This window comes from Vitis vinifera, chromosome 12 (genome assembly GCF_030704535.1).
Source record: "Vitis vinifera cultivar Pinot Noir 40024 chromosome 12, ASM3070453v1".
Lineage (NCBI taxonomy): Eukaryota > Viridiplantae > Streptophyta > Magnoliopsida > Vitales > Vitaceae > Vitis > Vitis vinifera.
Window position 1 is genome coordinate 6322320 of NC_081816.1, and position 20076 is coordinate 6342395.

The 20076-nt window shown below is 34.4% G+C and overlaps 2 protein-coding genes across 8 annotated transcripts; both read left to right on the forward strand.

Moving 5' to 3' along the window:
• The first annotated feature begins 638 nt into the window (after nucleotides 1-638).
• LOC100258570 (uncharacterized) lies at nucleotides 639-15521 on the forward strand. Of its 7 annotated transcripts, XM_019223829.2 has the most exons (17): nucleotides 639-764; nucleotides 3112-3233; nucleotides 3328-3552; nucleotides 3638-4275; nucleotides 4440-4600; nucleotides 8828-8888; nucleotides 9458-9523; nucleotides 9997-10082; nucleotides 11240-11303; nucleotides 11726-11938; nucleotides 12505-12570; nucleotides 13015-13094; nucleotides 13178-13301; nucleotides 13737-13801; nucleotides 14217-14279; nucleotides 14605-14717; nucleotides 15185-15521. In XM_019223829.2, exons 3-13 carry the CDS (start codon nucleotides 3411-3413, stop codon nucleotides 13296-13298), a joined length of 1698 nt encoding a protein of 565 aa, XP_019079374.1. In that variant the 5' UTR covers nucleotides 639-764; nucleotides 3112-3233; nucleotides 3328-3410; the 3' UTR covers nucleotides 13299-13301; nucleotides 13737-13801; nucleotides 14217-14279; nucleotides 14605-14717; nucleotides 15185-15521. The 7 variants fall into 7 exon arrangements, with proteins under 7 accessions (XP_019079374.1, XP_010657238.1, XP_010657241.1 ...); XM_010658936.3 differs by lacking the exon at nucleotides 15185-15521 and having other exon boundaries at nucleotides 14605-14984; XM_010658939.3 differs by lacking the exon at nucleotides 15185-15521 and having other exon boundaries at nucleotides 14226-14279; nucleotides 14605-14984.
• A 1834-nt stretch (nucleotides 15522-17355) lies between these two features.
• Nucleotides 17356-18622, forward strand: LOC100253430 (uncharacterized). The gene is made up of 2 exons (XM_059741187.1): nucleotides 17356-17445; nucleotides 17782-18622. Exon 2 carries the CDS (start codon nucleotides 17872-17874, stop codon nucleotides 18415-18417), a length of 546 nt encoding a protein of 181 aa, XP_059597170.1. The 5' UTR covers nucleotides 17356-17445; nucleotides 17782-17871; the 3' UTR covers nucleotides 18418-18622.
• Nucleotides 18623-20076: the final 1454 nt, after the last annotated feature.

The following is a 20076-nucleotide window of genomic DNA, read 5'->3' on the forward strand; positions in this document are numbered from 1 at the left end:
CTTGATTTTACGGATATATCGGATATATCAGAGAAATATCGACGGATATTTTGAAAAAAATTTTTGATAAGTAAAAAATTGATCAAAACTTATGGAAATGTAAAAAAACCTCGTGTTAATGTAATTAAAAGTATAATAAATAATTTAAAGTTGTTTTGGTGAAGAATTTAATATATATATATATATATATAATATGATTTGTGATATTAAGCATAATTATATTATATTAGTTGTACTTATACGCTCATTATGAAGTTTCATGAAAAACTTATTTTAGTAAATATCAATAATTTATACATATTATCACATAGCTTGAGGTTCAATTTTGACTATTGGATCACATCCAATTTCAATTTGGACCATCTGATGCACTGGGGTTCAAATTGAAATATCAATAAAATATTTTATTTAAGATCTAATTTCTAAAATTTTATTAAAAATATGTGGTAACAACTTTATTTTATTAACATTAATTTATTTAAATAATTAAAATTATTAATAATTTATCTTATTAAATTAATTTTAATCCATAGTAGTGATTTAATCATAAATAATTAATAATTATTTATATAGAGAGAGGAAAATTGTTCTCATGATATGTTTCCTTTTTTTTTTTTAATCTCTGCTAAATCTAAAAATAAAAAGGCCACCCACTTCTCTCACTCGGCCATCAAGAAGCCCGAAGCCCTTTTCTGAAGTTGCCCTCCAGACGAGAGAATCCCTAAAAAGGCCCTATTTTCCTCTGCCACTCTCAATCCTCCCAGGTACTAATCTAATCTTGTTATTTATTTTCATTTTTCTGCAACCCCGTTTGATTCCCATGAAAATCCATCCCCCATTCGATTTCTGGGAAAATTCATCCTCGTTTGATTTCCGAGAAAATCCATGCAAAACCCCCCAGGAAAACCAGAAAGATTGCTTTTTTTTTTTGCTTCCTGTGTTTTCTGGATCTGTTCTAGGGGTCGCTTTGCTTTTGTGCCATTGGATTTAAATTTCACGAACCCTAAATCCACGATTTTTGAGCCAGGCTAAAAAACACAACCTTTGCCTGCAAATCATGATCAGATTTTGTCACCTGTGCGCGGGCTGGACTGGTAGGAAATATCGGGAAATTTTCAGAAAAATCGGAAAAAAAATCGGCTATACAAACCGAAAATTCGCCGATAAATTGCAGTGTCCGGCTATTTTTTGAAGATTTCGCCGATTTTTCGTCTGCATCCATTTTTCGGCAATTTTTTCGCCGATTTTAACCGAAATTTGGCGAAATTTCTCCCATCGACATTTCGCCCCCCTCTTTCGTATCGCCGACCACCGAAACCCGAAATTTCGGCGAAAAAAATGGAAACTTTCATCCTTGTTCCCCCATCGGTCAGCTTCTCCTATATTTGTGGAAAAGACAAATTTAAACTATAAAAAAAAAAATCATAAAAATCTTATCACCAAGGGTTATTGGATAGCTAGATTAGGAACAAAATGGAAATGAAAGACAACAATCTTTATTTAAAAAATAAAATAAAATAGGTTCAAGTACAACCCAAAAGTAATAGAAAAAAATTCATAAATCCTCGTATTTCATTTGTTTTGAAAAATAGGAAAGAGAATAAAATATAATACAAATTATCAAAAAAATTAATTATTTTTAAATTCTTTATATATAAAAATAACATGATGCAAGAATAATAATAAAAATAGTTTAATGAGTTCAAACTTTAAATGTGTTTATTATTTATTTCACAAGTTCTCGATTTCTCATATTTTACGTAATAAAGAGTTCAATCCTTGTATTAATGGTAGAGGATTTTCAAATTTTCTTCGGTCAAAAGTTTTTTTAAGATCACTTGTGAAAGCTTTGAAAAATGGAGAAGAACTATGACAAATAAAAAGACTTTGTTCTTGGACTGGTTTTTTAATATATAAAACTTTATATTTACATCAAAACCCTATAAGAAAAAATTGGAGGGATGTTTTCAAAATTTAAATTTTATAAAGATCTTAAAAATCGTGAAAACAAGTTAAAAATATATAAGTAAAAGTTTTTACATTCAAGTGTTCTCCTTAAAATGGTATTCTCCTACGAGATGTTTGATCAATCTATATATGACATTGAAATATTTTAACTTAAGTTTTCGCATGTAATATTGTTTTGGGATATGTTGTCAAATATATACAAATACTTTGATATACATAGCTTATATACGAATCAAATTTGAAATGACCTAAACTCATTCTGACTCATAAAACACGTAAAATCATCAATCTAATATAAAATATTAATTATAAAAAGGATGATATTTTACAAAATTGGATAAGTTGTAAGTTGTAACATTAAAGAAAAAATAGAAAAAGAAAAGGAATGAGGATCTTCTACATTTATTATTAGTGGCAAGTTGGCGTGAAAGTTGAAAGAAAAGTAAGAAATAAGTTTTAGTTCAATACATTTTGTCTTTGATAATTTTCTCAATTTATAAATGAATTTTTTCAAAAAACTAGAATAATTTTTATTTGATCACATTATTTTTAATATTTTTCAAAGTAAATAAAAATTCTCAATATAGAGGCACAAGAATTCTCTTTCTATTCAAGATCTATTGGTTTCACAAATTTTTTATTTATATTTATATCTATATTAATTTACCACAAAAATTCCACATTTTTTTATTCTATTGAAATAAATACTGTCTAAATTAAATATTTCTTTTATTTGTTTAATGGAATATTAATTTTTCTAAAAAATTAAAGCCCATTTTTTTCCTTTTACTTTTTCCTTTTTGGTCTTCTCAAGCTTTAGAACATCGAAAATCTATTTAATTCTCTCTTCTTAAATATGAATTGATTGACAATGGGAATAAAAGTAAAATAATAATAATAATAAAAAATTAAAAACCAATTTGCTATATATTTTGAATAAATTTTAAAAATTATTATCTTTCTCTACTATTTATAAATAAAAATATCTACTATCTGTCCGTGCCCAAAATCATTTGCTGGGAGAATGATAACCCAAATCTATCATCTTATTGATCCTTTTTTATTATTTTCCTTTCCTCTAAATATATTTAAAAATTAAACTGTTTTTACTTTTATTTTCTTTATACATATTATATTAAATAGAAATATCTGGCAAGAACGTTGGTCGGGGAGCGGAGGTGGGCTGGACTGGACACTGTGGTAAACTCAGATTCAGTTTGGGCCCAAAATAACTACGTTTGGCAGCCCAGCCCAAAATATCTCAGGTGAATTAACTTTCCTGCAAAGCCTACAATTTTTACATGGCAACAATTGTACTCTCCCGAGTACAACACATTAAACGGTAAAACTCCATCGCAGGAGGGAGGCAGAGCCGCCGCTGTTGCGAGACTTACTTCCGAATTGATTCGCGCAACCCACAGCAGATAGAGAGGGTGCTGGAAATGGTGAATAAAGCATGGAAAATAATCCCAAGACCAGTGCTGGAAACAGTGCTCCACAACCACGCGCAGCGCCACCGAGTTCCTCAGCCTCTCATCGTCCACGGCCCCAGAGGCGTCGGCAAAACCACTCTCGTCCTCGAGCGTGAGCCTCTTTCTCTCCCTTTTTCTCTACCCTCTTATTCCCTCTACTCTTTTTCTATCTGATTTTCTTGTATTCTCTTGTTCAGGTCTTCTTCCTGAGTGGAACAAAGGCCCTCACATCACTGGTTACGTGGACTTGGCTCAATCAGTCAAAGACCACCACCCAGATCACAACTCCTCATATCCCTGGACGTCATGGTCCAATTGCCCACCACCCAGTTTGACAAATCTCCGGACTCAGCTCGAGCTATGTCTCGAATCCATGGCTGAGAAGGCTGTCCGACTCGGCACCATTAGCTCCCAACAAATCTTCACCACTTTGAACAAATGGCACAGTCTCAACACCGCACTTCGCCGTATTATTGAAAGTAATAAGAGCTCGAGCAATGCGGTTTCCGATAAGGTTTCCACTTCTGCTTTGTGGGATCGGGCTCTTTTCGCTCTATCTGCTCGATGGAATGCCGCTGAGATTGATAGGGTTATGGGATTGGGAGAGAAGGGGAAGGCCGTGTCAATGGAAGAGGCTTCGTATTTTAGGGAAGCGATGGTGGGGTTGAGGTTAGCGAAGGAGGTTATTAAGGTTCAGCAAGGGTGGCGAGCCAATGCTGTGGCTCACTTGAATCGGTCTGGTGGTTATTCGAGGTCCTTAGCCAATTCTGCTACTGATTGGCCTTGTTTGTTGTTGGAACTATTATCACAGGCAGCGGAGATTGGGTTTTTTCAGGTAGTTAACCCGAATGCTTCATTTGGTGGATGCTGTGTTTTCTTGTCCTGTTCATACTCTATATTAAAATGGAAGTAATGTAAAACTTAATTCTGGGTATATTTATGTGATTTGACTTTGCATCAGCATGCTAATTAAATTTTGTTTTGTATCAAATTCATCAGCCGAAGCTGATAATTAACAATATTGATGTTCTTCGCCATGCAATTTTAACGGATGATTCAACAGTGTGTGCATCGATGTATCATGACAGCTTGCTGTGGAGAATAATAGCTTTGGGTGTGAATGAGAGGTGTTTGCCTGTTGTGCTTGTAACTTCAGATAGGTAATTTTCATCTGTGAACTTCTGGGTTTATGTTTTATAAGGGTATGCAATTGTTATCAACCTTATTCTTTTTTTATTTCCTCCATATAATCCAGTTGCTTTAGTGCCACTGTAAAAGGTATTTTTATTTTTACTCTTTGATGCAAAACAAAAATTCATTAATTCTAAGTTTGGAATACATGTAAAGGATGAGAAATGTTTCCCAAATATGCAAACTCTAATTAAAAGATCTGATGTATAAAATGTCTCCTATATACCCACACAGCTACACAAAGAGAAGAGGTTTTGTTCTCATCAGAAATCAATGCATCTACAAAAGGACTCTGAAGCTTTGCTCCAAGATATGCTGTATTAAAACCTCTATTTGCACAGTTCCATTGGAGTTGAATAATGCCAAGAGGATTGCCCTTGAAATCTGACGTTGAAAATTGTTATATTTCTCTTCCATACTAAACAAATTAGAGTGAGACAATTGATTTTCCAAAGGGTTTTGCCTCTACTTGTACTCTCCAGGCCTTTGAAGGAAATGGTCATCATGTTGCTTATGCTCTTAGGAAGAACCCAATCTAACTTGACCATGTTAAATAATCTATGCCAAAGCACTATAGTCATCAGATAGTGTAAAAAAAGATGATCAATCATCATGTCACTCATCATATGCATAGTGCAACGTTTGGGACTAAGCACTTTGTGAGATTTTCTCACATGTAGTGAGTCATTGATGCTAACCTTCTTGTTAGTTGCTAACCAAACAAAGACCTTTGACCTTAGATGGGACTTTAGATTGCCAAAGGAATTTTTCTGGTGAGAAATAAACAATAGTTGGTGGATTAGACAAGGCTAAAAAGAATGATTTTAAAAGATATGCCTAAAGAATATAAAAACCAAACTCTCTTGTCAATGATACATGGAATTAAGTGCACATAAGAGAGAGAAGACATTAGTCCTTCCACGTCCTCTTTCTCCACATCAATGAGATTACGACAAAAGATAAGGTTCTAAGAAAATAAGAATAGATAAAATTGAAGAGTTTTTAATCATCACAACTTTAAAGAGATTTGGAAATTGAGAGCATAGAGGCTGATCCCCCCACCACAAGTCTTTCCAAAAGCGGATCCTTGCCTTATTCTCTACCACAAAACAGGAATGACCAAAGAAATCTTGGAAAACTTGAGCAAAGGCCTCCCAAGGGCATTAATGTAACCATCTAACTAGAATATTGGCATCCCAACCATTTGGATGAATCCCATAGGTACTCAAATCTACTTTATGCCAAAGAGAGTCATTTTCCTACAGAAACCTTTAAAGCCATTTCCCTAAGAGTGCTCTATTCCTTAATGAAATCTCCCCAAACTCATCTTAGGCTTGCACACTAAATCCCTTTGCATTTTTTCAATTGTTGTTGTCAATGGTAATTCATCCAACTAAGGATGAAAATGCTTTTTTCAAATAATCTAACCTTTGCGAAAGTCTATCTACTACTAGATACCGAAAAACACTTGCCTTAAAAACACTTGCCTTTGGGTTCCCCCTAGAGGAAGACCCAAATAGGTTATAATCCATTCAAAGATCTTACATTCGAGCATCGAAGCTAGCTTAGAGGTTTAATCTTGATTCCTATTGATACCAAATAAAGTTCTCTTCTCTAAATTGATCTTAAGACTTGAAATGCATCCTAAAACCAACAATATTAGTTTAAGGTTTTGTAAATCTTCCATATGAGCACTTGAGAAAACAATGGTGATGTCCTAACCATTTGGATGAGATAGATACTCAAGATTACATTATGCCAAAGAGTGGTACTTTCCTTAGGAAACCTCTAAAGCCATTTCCCTAAGAGTGCTCAATCCTTAAAGAAATCTTTCCAAACCCATCTTACTTTTGTACACTAAGTCCCAACTTATGAGATGATTTCTCTTTCCCTCCCTTATCTTGACTATAAAAATCCCTTTTCATTTTTTCAACCTTTGTTGCATTGCTAATGGAATTTTGTATGGTGAAAGGAAATAATTGGGAATGTGAGACAAGAAAAATTGCTTTATGGTAATTTGTCCAACTAAAGACAAAAATGTCTTTTTCCAACCATCTAACGTTTGCTAAACCCAAAAAATACTAGCCTTTGGGTTCCCCCTAGAGGAAAACCCAAATAGGTTAAAAGCCATTAAAAAACCTTACATTCAAGTATCAAAGCTAGTTCGGTGGTTTAATCTTGACTCATATTAATACCAAATAAAGTGCTCTTGTCGAAATTGATCTTAAGACCTGAAATGAACCCAAAAGCCAACAATATTAGTTTAAGATTTGCAAATCTTCGATACTAGCACTTAAGAAGAAAAAATATGGTGTCATCTACAAAATGCAAGTAGGGAACCCTTATTCCACTCCTCCCAACTAGAAAGCCTTCTAAGATGCCACTTTTCTTTGCTCTCAAAATCTTGCTCAAGACATTAGCTACTATAATAAAGAAAAAAGGAGAAAACAGATCTCCTTGTCTAAGCCCTTTGGTTACTTTAACTCATCCTTTGGCACTTCCATTCCCTAAGATCACAAAGCTTGTTGAAGACAAACAACCTCTCATCCACGACATCCATCTAGTGCTAAACCTCTTCCTTTATAGGGCTTGATCCAAAAAGTCTCACTCCACATCATCATAAGTCTTTTCAAAATCCATTTTGAAGACTCTCATTCCTCTCTCGAACACCTTTTCTCCTCCACTATTTCATTACCTATCAATACCACATTTAAAATTTGCTTCCCTTCTACAAAGCTTCCTAAAATAAATGAATGGTTTCATCAAGGACTCTTCTGCAACTTGATAAGACTTGTGGCTATGATCTTATACAAACTTGTAACCAAACTAATAGGTCCAAAGTTTGATATTTTGATAGTTTGACTCATTTCATTTCGACATTGGAGCTATAAAGGTATCATCGGTACTCTAGTTAATCACCCCATTATTGTGAAACTCCATGAAGACTCTCAGTAAATCCTCTTTAACCACATGCCAACACTCTTGAAACACAGCTATGGAGAAACCATTAAGCCTTGGTGCCTTTTCCTTGTTTAACTAAAAGATAGCTTTGTGAACTTCTTCTTCAATGAAATGGTGATCTAACCACATGGTGCTCCTTATTGAAATGGGAGACCAATCTAGATTTTTTATCCTCCAAGAGTCTCTAGGTGGTCTAGAATACAATTTTCCAAAAAATCGCACTATCTCCTCCGATAGGCTCTCAAAATTATCTAGAGTTGCCCCTTCTTCATTTACCTAAGATTTAATGAACTTCTCATTTCTCCTTCCATTTGCTACCCTACGGAAGTACTTTGAATTACAATCTCCTTATTTTACCCATCTATCCTTGTTTTTTTTTTTTTTTGCCTATAATGCACCTCTTCCCTTAACAACATATCCTCCTATTCCTTGTTTTCTTAAGGCCCTCAAGGCTGAAAGCTCGGGAGGTAAATTTCCTTCCTGTTCACAACTGTCAAAGCTAACTATATCTTTTAAGATGTTCTTTTTCTTCTCAGTCAAATCTCCAAAAGATACCTTGTTCCATTCTTTCAATTTTGACATAATGAATTGCAATCTTTCCGTAAACCTATGACCTTCCACCCTTCTCCCTGAAACTCTTTCCATCATAGATAGTCAGGCTAGTTTCAGATGAAGAAGGGGACTTTTGGATTACCTCAGTGTATGGTCCAAACAATTCCAATATAAGAAAGGATCTTTGGGTGGAAATGAAGGATCTTTTTGGTTTAACATTTCCAAAAAATGATGTGTGTGTTTGGGTGGGGGATGATTTTAACATCATAAAGAGAATTTCAGAGGAGTTTGGTAAAAGATATTTTTATGCTTATGTTATTTATAGTCTCGTCAGGAAAAAGGTTGAAACTATTGCACATCATTCCTTATGCATTACAGTACCTTATAGTTCTTACTGCCAGTTTTGTTTGAAAATATGGGTTTAAATTGAGTGCTTATGCCTAGATTTGCATTGTGTTACCTCATATTGAAACTATTAGATGGTTACCTGATCAACATGTTGCTTCGATTCATATTGAAACTATTAGATGGGTACCCAATCAACATGTTGTTTTGATTCCATGAAGTGTGATGATGCAAAATTTTCTTTTTATTATTATTTGTCACTTTGAAGTTTTAGATCTGAATTTTATGTGTTTTCCTTAGTCTGACCTACAAATCTCATACTGACCAATATGCCTCAGCTACTATTCATACCAAGCCTATTTGGATTTTGGATTTCCAGACATATTCATCTCTCGTGAGGTACCGAAAAAATCTCTCTCTCTCTCTCTCTCGTGTTTATGCGTGTGCATATGTATTCTGGTTTATTTTGGATTTTTTTTTTCTTTCCATTAAAAATCCTGAAGTGCTGATGTTGGTTTCTGCACCTTTAATGCCACCTACTCATAGAAAATATACCAGAGGTACTCTGTGATGCTATTTATGAAATATATCAGGATACTTTTTCTATCTTGTCTAGAATTGACACCCTTAACTGTAACTTGCTTTGGCACGTGCGACTATGTTTATGCTGTGTTTCATTTTATTTGGTTTTATTTTTAGAGTGTGTTTATGTGGGTTTTGCGAGTATGTATATGTTTTTGCACATGTTTCACTTTATCAGCCTTGCCAGTTGAGTGTGTGTAGGTTTTGCACGTGTCTCTATGCTTGGATTAATTGACAATAGGCACATGCCTGCACACGTGTCAGATAGAAATTACAGGTTTTTGCGTGTGTATTTTTCGCTTGATGGGCTTTGGTAATTTGAGGGACCATGCTTAATGTTTGATGATTCTGCTGTATGCCTTTTGTTTTAACTTGATGATCTGAAGACCTTTGGATGGACTCCACAAGAAGCTACACTGCATATGGTCACAGATTATTTCAGTCATTCTGAGGTGAGCTGATTACTTAGTTTTTTTTTTTCTTTTTCTGATTACTTAGGCTTTTTTCTTTTTTCCCCTTTACTTATACATTATAGAACTAATTGATTAAAAAGGATAAAAAGATCTCATATTTGTAAATCTAACCTCCTCCATTTTTTGTCTTGAAAAGTAACCTGTTTTTGACATAAATGTCCCTCAACATATTGATATACAAAATGGGGACGATTTCATCCATTTTGATCAAATAACCCTAAATTGTAATTTTATTAGAGAAAGAAGAACAAAAATAATGAACCAACAAAAAAAGAAATGGAGAAGAGAAGCAGAAGAAAAAATGAGGCCCAAGGCCTGGCAGATCTTTGTTCATTTCTTTCCTAATTCAATTTTACATGAGTTTTATTGTCTTTCTGGAAAGATCTTTTATTTTAGTAATTTTTATTTGGCATTACTGGTGAGTTTTAACATTATATTTTGTTTAATTGTAGTTGGCAGTGATAGCTGATGTTCTTGGGCCAAACCCTCGGCATCTATTTGAGCTTTATGCACTTAAACAGAGCAATTATTATCAAAAGTAAGAATTATGCCTTTGTTTGCTTTGTTATCTTCAAGGTTGCAGTGATAGTTCTTCCACGCTCGGCTTCTTGTTTCTGCAATTAGTTTAGCTATGATTGACATTTATTTGCTACTAATATTATTTATTAAAGTCTCTCCGTGGTGTTTTAACAGTTTAGTTCTGATTATGAATGCACTCCAATGGAACGGAATGCACTGCATGCTTGTTGATTGGTGTTAAACTGTCCGTTGGCATGTGCTTTACTGCATGCAACTCTAGATCACAAGCACTAAATCTCTTGCCATTGACTTGCAACATCCCCCTACTGATAGTGTCAGTTAGCATATTATTGTTTTTTAGATTTTTCTTTTTCCCTCAATAAATTTTGTGGAAAAAGAAATGGTTTGATTTTTTCCATATGGAAATTGAGATATTAGGATAAGTTGGAGTTGCATGTTACTTGAATAAACATAACATTGCGTAAGATTTACTGTTCCAGTGGACCTGGCTGCAATCAACATGGAGCTCCAAAATTTTCTGCAGTTTTGTTCTTTTAGAGATCTATAGATATGAAATCCACTGTTAATATCATCTTTCACATCAATGTATAATTTCATTGGCTTTGTCAGAGAAGTGGTGGATTATATTCAACAAAACAAGTACGATTTTCTTGGTAGAAATGCTATATTGGCTTTATGATCTGGAATATGAAATATAAACATGTTAAGCTATAAATGATAAGTTATCTTATGAATGCAGGTATGACACCTTGATATATCACATATTTTCATCTTTTTTTTTTTTTCTTTTGTCTTGTTTGATTTTTATCCATGAATTCATGTTCATTTTGTATTTATGATGTATTATGAGAACAAACCTCATGTTTACTTTGTGTATAACTACTGGGATGTGGTATTTGTCCATTTATCTAAGGATCTTGTATCGAAATCTTACTCTTTCCATAAGGACATAAACGTGAAATTTTCTTTTCGAATGGATTAACGGAATGTGTTACTATTAAGTCTGGGAAATATTAACTTTTAGAGCAAGAAGTATTCTATGAAATGCAAATATGAATTTGTGTGCTTCATTTTAATAATCAAGCTACTGCCTATTCATTTAAAGTCAATAATCATATGCCTAATTTGATTACTCTCATTTTTGTTTTACTATAGGGTCATGGAAGACAGTGGTAGTACATTTGAGGACATCATAGATGCATATTTGTCATATTTGCAAGTAAGTTCACAAATGAGTTGCAAGTTTGCATGTTGTTGCCTTCAAGAATGCTTTTTTCTCATATTTTGAAACTTGCTTACATTGATTGGTAAATCAATGGGGAAAAAAAGTAATTGTTTTAACATATTGATGATTTATATACAATAAAAGCAGTTGTAGCTTCTATCAGGTACTGGTTTCAGTCTCAAGTTCTAAACCGGTTAAGTGCAAAACTATATGCTCTGGATATGGGGTTTTAATACAATTTATGCTCTATTATATATTAGATTGTGTGTTCTCTGTGTGGTTGTTTTTCTTTTTTTCTTTTTTTTTTTTAAGATTTTTTATTATTAGTTATTTTGTCATGAAGTTCAATTTCTTTCTAAATTTTCTTGAGTGCACTGACCGCACTCTTGCTGGTTTTTCTGATTACCTCCTCTTAGATTACTGTGGTGAATCCTGCCATGGATAAAGCATTGAAACTCCTGGAAAAGTTTGCTGTTGATGCACGAAGTGGAAGGATTCCAGAAGATAGATTACGTTTTGGTGCTCCTTGGAGACACCCTCCACGTATAGACAACCCTACTTTGTGCTCGGAGTGGACGAAGCTTCAATTAATTGATTTTGTTCAATCTCTAGTAAATGCGGAGTTTGGGGTAACTCTTTCTTCCTGACATGTTTTCCATTATTTTTTGTTTTAGCCTCTCTTTTGCTGGCATTGTGGTAGTTGTGGTATTAGAAGAACTAAGTGAATCTTGTAATATGTGCGTATCATTCATTAGATTGTGGTCAATTAATAAGAAATTCCTTAGTGACTGCTACTTGAGTTGTGTGTGTGTTTGCTTCACTGCACAACTGGCTAGAAACCATATCATCACTTTTTCTTCCCCCTCCCCCCACAACTTGTTCATTGTGACTCTACATGAGTGATCCAAACTATTTGGGGGCTAGGAGCTCAAGTCCTCTATCAGTTAAGATTGTAAGACTGTCAAAGTTGCTCTTATATACAGGTTTGCATGTATGTCTTTGTGATTTTATCAATAGCTATTTGTACTTCTAATATTATTATAACAGTTTCTGTTTTTGATTATCTTAAGAGTTAGAGCATACCTCAGTTTATATATTTAAGCCGATGTACAGTGTGTATTTGGTGTATAGAGTCTTGGTTTTCCATGTGCTATGTTATATGATTTATTTTTTTATCATCCTCGCTGTGGTGCAGTTCAATTATCTAGCCGACTGTAGCCTTGAGATCCTTGATGATCCTTCTGCTGTTGCATTGGTAGAGGTACTAGTCTCTCTTGGTAAAAATTATGTTTCTGGGATGCTGGATTTTCATTTATCTTGTGCTGTTTTCCATGGCTTTTCATTTCTTTTGGCCCAAGTTTGTATTCTTTTTAATTGCCAAAATTTTAGGCTGAACTTGGCTTTTCTGGTTATGAGGTTTAGACTTGTCAGCTTTCCTGAATTTCATTGAAATGTCTTGGGATTTCTGCCAAATGTTATTTTTTTTTTTTATAAAAAAAATGATTGATAAAATATAAATATTAAAATAGAAAAAATTTCAAACCTTTTTTTACTATGTTATTAGGAATATGACTGAGTTGTTTTTTAGACTGGACTGGATTATCATTAGTTTGGTTTCAGCTCCTGTACTGCATCAGAGATTCTCCAAATAGATGCAACTAGGCAAATTTTGAAACCATCCTTTTCTTTTGTATTCCTTTCCCAGGTTGGTTTGCTGTATGCTCAACGGGATCCATCCTTCATTCGCCCCATATCCCTGGGTATTCAGAGGTGTCTTGTGAGATGGTTAGTGATGTTTCCTGGAATTAAATTTCTTAAAATGTGAGCCTGAAACCTCAAATGCTTGCATTTGTTGATGCTGGATACAGGCTTGTCCAGGAGAGGATGCAGATGAGCTTCCAACAGTCGTTCTGGTATCTCTGGCACCGAATCATTCGCGGCCGTAGTTATCGCCATTTGCTGCTACAAAAGGGCTATAATTATAGATAGAGAGTAAGAGTTTGGAAAATATTCTAAATAATTTAATAGTAGTAAAATTATTTTTCCTGGAGCAATGAATTTAGTTTACTGATCCGACTACACGGGACAATATAACTTGCTGCGATATTAGATGGGAGCCTAGGGTTGTGTGGATTAGATTCAAACCTGTGGTTAACCTGAAGCAGCATTAGGCATTGGTAGCGCATGTGTCAGATGTTCAATGTAGTGCAAATTTAAATTAATTTTAGATTTAGTTCTTATTTGGGTTGGTAATTATAGAGAAAATGGGGCATGATAGCTTTGACGGGTTTTGGGAGGCAGTTTTGCAAAGGACTTCAGCTACTACTCCCTTATTTAATCTCATTAATTTCTTAGTTAAAATTTCATCTATATTATGGCCAACTTAAGTTCCATCGTTGGATAAGATTATTTTGTGTTGCCTTTCAGGTGACTTTTTGGCAAGGCTTATTCATTTAGTGATGCAGGCATTTTTCTTGTGCGTCGCACAAGATGTAAGTAGTTGAAAATATTCATTTAGCTTTTCTAATGTAGATCAGTTCCAAGATTTTCCTTGATTTCTATTGTCCACTTTATCCCATTGACTCCTCTGACCAATTGAAATGTTGAAGCCTTCTATCATAAATTGTAAGTAATTAAATATTTAACCCACAACTCGGGATCAGACCTATATTGCAAAGATTCTTAAAAGTAAAAATATAAAAAAGACTTATATTTCTCCTTCATTTTATAATAAAATATAAGTCTATATTTATATATGTATGCATGTATGTTGCATAACGTCCAGCTTTAGCTGTCATTCCTGTGTCATTCCATTTGAAATTGTGCTGTAGAATGGTATAAATTTTCCAGCAGCTCTACATTCTTCTGCTAAATTTTGAATAGGTTACTTATCTTTCTTTCTGTCAGTCTCTTCAGTGTGCAGACAATGTGGGGAGCAGCCAAGGCTGATTCTCATGAAATTGATATACTGTAAGCCTCACCTTGTCCTTCTGCATATATTTTTTATACTCTGCACTATGATTGTTAATGGAAATTCATCATGCATCTGTTGTTTCAAGCTAAGCTAAAAGACAGTTCCAGACTTGGGAATTTATTAGTTGTGTAACATTTTAATAGTTTGTTATTATTTTCATTTGTGAAGCTGATGATATAGCTAACTGTTGTAGTTTTGTTATTTTGAAAATTGAGTTCAGTGAAACAATGCATGACTTCTTAAGCTGATGAATTCAATTCTTTGTTTTCAGTGAATACTCTTTAATCAACTTGGATGTAACATCAGTTTCTGCTTTTGTAGGCCATACTGAAGCAATTTACTAGTTTTAAGTAGTATTGAAGATTCAAAGCTTGAAGGCTGTACTAAACAACATATTCTTTGGCATTCCAAGATGACTCTTGGCATGTCCTGAGGTGAGTTTTAGTTGTCACCATCCTCGTGAATTGATCGAGGACCTCACTCATAAGGATTCATAGGAAGTTTTCTGCTTCTTATCATACTAACAGTTTCAATCAGCGATTAGATTTTAAAGGGAGAAAAAAAGGATAAAATAAAAAGAAAAGATGGAAAGATGGAACACATGCTTTCTTCTTAGAGATCATTGCTTTATAGCTATTGCTATATAGATATATCAGCTACTAGATTATACTATTAATTTGAGTAATGGTTGTTGATTCAAACTTACCTGTACCTTGTTTGCTTCTGTGAAGTTGAACACTATGCATAAAATTTTCATACATGCACCTGCATCGGTACATATATTCCTTTTTGCCCATATTTGAGTATGTGAGGTCGAACCTTCAACCATAACCCACATATGATTCATTTTTCCCTTTGGCTTGTGACTGGTTTTTGTTTCGGAAAAATGTTACCATGGCAGGGCCACCATTGATTTGGTGAAAACCTGCTTGTTCTGGAGTAGGAAGAAATCCTAAGAGAGGCAGTGTTTCAGTGGAGTCAATATGTGAACACAAGTGTTGTTGAATATTTCCCTTTAAGTTTTGAGCTTACGTTGTCTTGATTGTATTACTTGATACTAGTGTGGTCATGAACTTCTCCAGATTAGATGGCCCATCTTGTGCTCTGTCAAAGAAATGATGTTTCCATCCAGACCATGGACTGGGTGAGTATCTGTTGTAGTTGCTCTGAACACATGTATCCTGTATGACCCCATGAATGGAACCATCAAACTGTCGATAAGAACCAAATTTCTTGGATTTCTATGGTATCAATGGCATTCCAGTCAAGATGGGTAGCTAGAGAAGAATGAATGCATTAAGATAGACGTGCCATCAATGGAGGAAAAGATAGAAAAAGTCAGGTAAGATGATTCAATCTATGTGCTATTGAAAACCAATAATTGGTAGGGAGTGAGTGATTTGGTTTGGTTGAAGGTCTATCAGGATAGGAGATGACCAGAATAACCTGGGTTGAGACCATGAGCAACGGCAGCAAGACATGTGACTCAACCCAGGAAGTGGCCTGACAGAGACTGATATTGCTTAGAAGAATTTGTGTATCTATTCTGAGGTAGTCTGCTCCTGCTCCACCTTCTGTGTTGATCCAGTACAATTTCTCTTCCCACACAGCCCATGCTTCAAAAAGTAAAAGCAGGGTGAGTTCTAGAGCAGTTTTGGTTAAAACTTTGTCAGCATAGTTATTGAAGGATGTTGGTTCCTGATTTCCATGATTGAGTGCCCCTGTGTTCCAAGCACCTTTGGAAGTAGAACTTAATCTTGGACTAAAAATAAATTATTGATAATTTGTTTTAAAAATATATTGTTTTGTAGAACAAATTTTTTAAGTATTTTGATTGATGTTTTTTTTTATGGTGTTCTACGTAACAATTGAAAACAATTTTACCACTTCGATAAAAATAGGTTTTTGAGAATTTGTTTTAAAAATACATTGTTTTTAAGAACAATTTTTATCTATTTAAAGCTGTAGATATACAGCTTGGCCAGCCTGGCGATGAAAATTGAGGTGCCTAATTTCCTGACCTCTTTAGGATCAGTGGCACAAGATCCCAGGTGCTTCTATACAAGATTTAGACAACGAATCGTATCATTCTATGCAATTTGCAGCTAATCTCCTATATTTCAATGTGTATGTCAAGCACTGAAGCCATCATTCTGTTGATGCTGCTCTTAGGCCCATGAAAAATGGCTAATGAAAATTGATGTGATTATGGTAGAAAATAGATTGTGATTGGCATGGCCACTTCACATACAGTTGGATTGCACTTCAATTCAGGAAGGGGGTCCATGCAGAACAGAGCAAAAGGAGAAAAAGGTGCAGGCCCAAGTCATGTACTTTGACAATTGGATTATACCTCCCAAGAAATTGACTCCTAATTTAAACTATACCCATTCAAATTATGCCCCCATATGTTGTTGTTGTGGCCCCATTACATCCCAAGTCCACCGCTTCACATTGTTAATCATCATTACATACTATTCCTAATTATTTGTCCCTACCCAAAAAGTAACTTCATTTTATTATCATACTTTTGGGGCTTAGCGCCCTAACCTCAATTTGAAATCAAGCTATGAACAGAGTGCATTTTGGCCTATTATTTTGAATTGCAGCCAATCTGGGAGATGAGAGTGCCGGATTCTATGGCTTTTGACTTGAGCCACCAAAGGGCATTATTGCAATTGTAAGAAATCAGGAGTAAAGAATGTAAGTATGCATGTATGATGGGCCAAGTGCCAGTGTCCCACCCACCGTAAGGCCTTCTGTCTTCCAAAAAGGCCTAACTTTATAATGTTGTTTGTTGATAATCACATTATCACATGAAGTGTCGTAGCTTGTTCATTCACATTTCACTAAAAGGATTATGCGCGGTCTGCCACCTTTTCAACCATTATAATAATAATAATTACAATGCGGTGGGGGAGATAAAACGGCGTCGTTTTTGGGTCCTGAAACGACATCGTTTTGGAGTACCCCCATCAGGGAGGCTGTAGCAACATCGATTTGTCCATTTCAGAAATGTTGTTACTGTAACTGTCAAGAATATATGCCTCAGAACCCCAAAACCCCACGTCCTCTATATTCAATCCACCATCACCAGCTTTCCTTTCTTTGTTTCAAATCTCAGCTGGCTACGCCCCGTCTCTCTGTAAATAGCTTTTCCAAGTAAGCAAGCCTACTTTCTCCTTCCCATTCTCTCTCCCCCCCCCCCCCCCCCAATAATCTCTTGTATGATTTCCATCATTGTCGTTTTTCTTGAAGTTCAATCATCCATCTTGATCATTTGATAAAATGCCCGAATGCATGCATGTTTGCTTTCTTGCATTTGATCTGTAGTGCTCTTTCCTTTTTTTCCATTTTCTTTGGTTTTTCTTTTACTCTCCGTTTGGTTTTCGAGAAATCTAAGACAAGGAAAGAAAACTTGACTTGAAACCTCACAATGGTATTTCTCACTTCGACTTGTTATCAGTTTCCAAGTTTTCTTATCTCGCTATTTCTCAGCAACCAAGCAGTCTGTGCTGACACAAAACGAGTGCAAGAGTAAAACAACGGATCTGAACTTGCAGGAGAGATAGAGATAGAGAAGAGGAAATGGAGGGAGCAGAAAGGCAGGGAAGGTGGAAGAATCTGAAGCAACGGCTGAGATTTAAGGGCATTGGGTGTTGTGGGAGTTCGTGGAGTTACAATGCCTCCAGCATGAGCATTTTAGAAGAAATCCACCATGAAGAAGAAGAAGAATTGATCATCGGCGTGCGTCCGATTTCGGCCACCAACCGCCGAAGTTCAGCTTACGTGAGTCAGATTCCGGCAGCGTCGGGAATGAACTTAGCGTCGGCGTTAGCAGCGGAGCGTAAATCGCGGACTGTGGGTCCCACCACAGCCGCTGAGACTGCAGTGCCTCTGAAGACGTTGATGAGACTGATTGAAGAAACGGACGGTGTAGATTTGATGAAGAATAGAGACAAAGAGGGAGGAGGCGATGGTGTGTGCTGCGTGTGCATGGAGAGGAATAAAGGCGCGGCTTTTATCCCATGTGGGCACACCTTCTGCAGGGTTTGTTCCAGGGAGTTGTGGCTTAATCGAGGGTGCTGTCCTATTTGCAACCGTTCGATTCTCGAGATTCTTGATATCTTTTAGATCATTTTGTGTTGGATTAATGAAACATTCTTTGATCGGAAAGGCGTAAAAAAAGGCCGAGATGGGCCGGGAGGAAGAAGGTGAACCGTCCGATTTATCTGAATATGGAACCGTAGTGGAACATCGATGCTGTATTACATGACTTTTGGGTCAAAATGGCCCTTTGGTATAAAAAAATATTGGATGTGACCTTTTTTGAAACGAACCTCTTTTGTGGTACGAGCAATGTCATAAAAATATATATATTTTTTTAAATTTTGATAATTTGAACTTAAACCAATTGTCAGTTTGAACTAAAATCGCAATTTTCGATTATTAAATTATAATTTATTATTAAAATTAAAAATATGTATTTTAATAATAAATTTTTTATATTTAAGATTAAGAATCTATTATTACTTCCACCAATATATATTGATAGATAAAAGATATTATAAATGAATATTTTATTTATTAATAAATTAATAATTTTAAAATAATAAATTTATATAATATATAAATAAGATATAAAACTATATAATTTATTAATTTAAAATATTTAATTTTTTTAATATATTAATTTATTTGTATTATGTCAAATTTATCCATAGGTTCTCTCATTGTGGAGGCGTATGAGATTATATATATATATTTTTTTCGGACATATAAATGTTTAGTAAGTATTTTTTTGTGACTTTGATGAAATTATTAAAAATTATATTTTGAAGTAGACTTTTTCTAATTAATTTCATTAACTAATTTTGTCAAAATATAAATTTATTATTTTAAGATTATTAATTTATTAATAAATAAAATATTGATTTATAATATCTTCTATTTATTTTGTTGAAGTGATACTAAATTCTTAAGTTTAAATATAAATAATTTATTATTTAAGTATATATTTTTAATTTTAATAATAAATTATAATTTAATAGTTTTTAATTAAATTTAAAAAAAATAAATTTAATTGAAGCCTCAGTTTACAATTGAGGCTTTAGTTTAAAAAATGAAACCTCAGTTACCAATCGATGTTTTCATTAAAAAATGAAGTCTCAATTAACAATTACAACTTTAGTTTGAAAACTGAATCATCAGTTGACAATTGCGATTTCAGTTCAAAAATGAAGTTTTTGCTAATTGAGACTTTAACTAAAATTTTGAAAAAAAATATATTTTTATGACATGGCTCCTACGTGACACAAAATAAGCTAATTTGAGCATAAGTTTCAAAAAGGGTGACATCTAATATCTTTTTATACAAATGAGCCATTTTGACCCAAAACTCCTATTACATCCCAAAGTTTCTCCTAAAATTTCGTAGCTTTTTACGCCCAATGACAGGTTGACAAAGTCATTGGCCAAACTATTTGAGCTTGGGCTTGACCCAAACTCTTTTGGAACTTGGGCTTGAGTTTCTGGGCTTGGGCCTCGATAATTTACATTCTAATCACAATGAAAAGCCACAATCTATAAATACAAAGCTAGGTTTTGTGATAATTATAGAACTTAGAAATAGGCATGCCATTGGGCGATTTTTTTTGGGTTCAGATAAATGGGGTAGGAAGGAAGGGGCTTGAGATTTTCTTTTTTAATCTTGGGATAGGTTTGGGTATTACTTTGTCGCACCATCATCATATATATTCATATTTCTCATTTTCTACTTTTTTAAAATAAAAG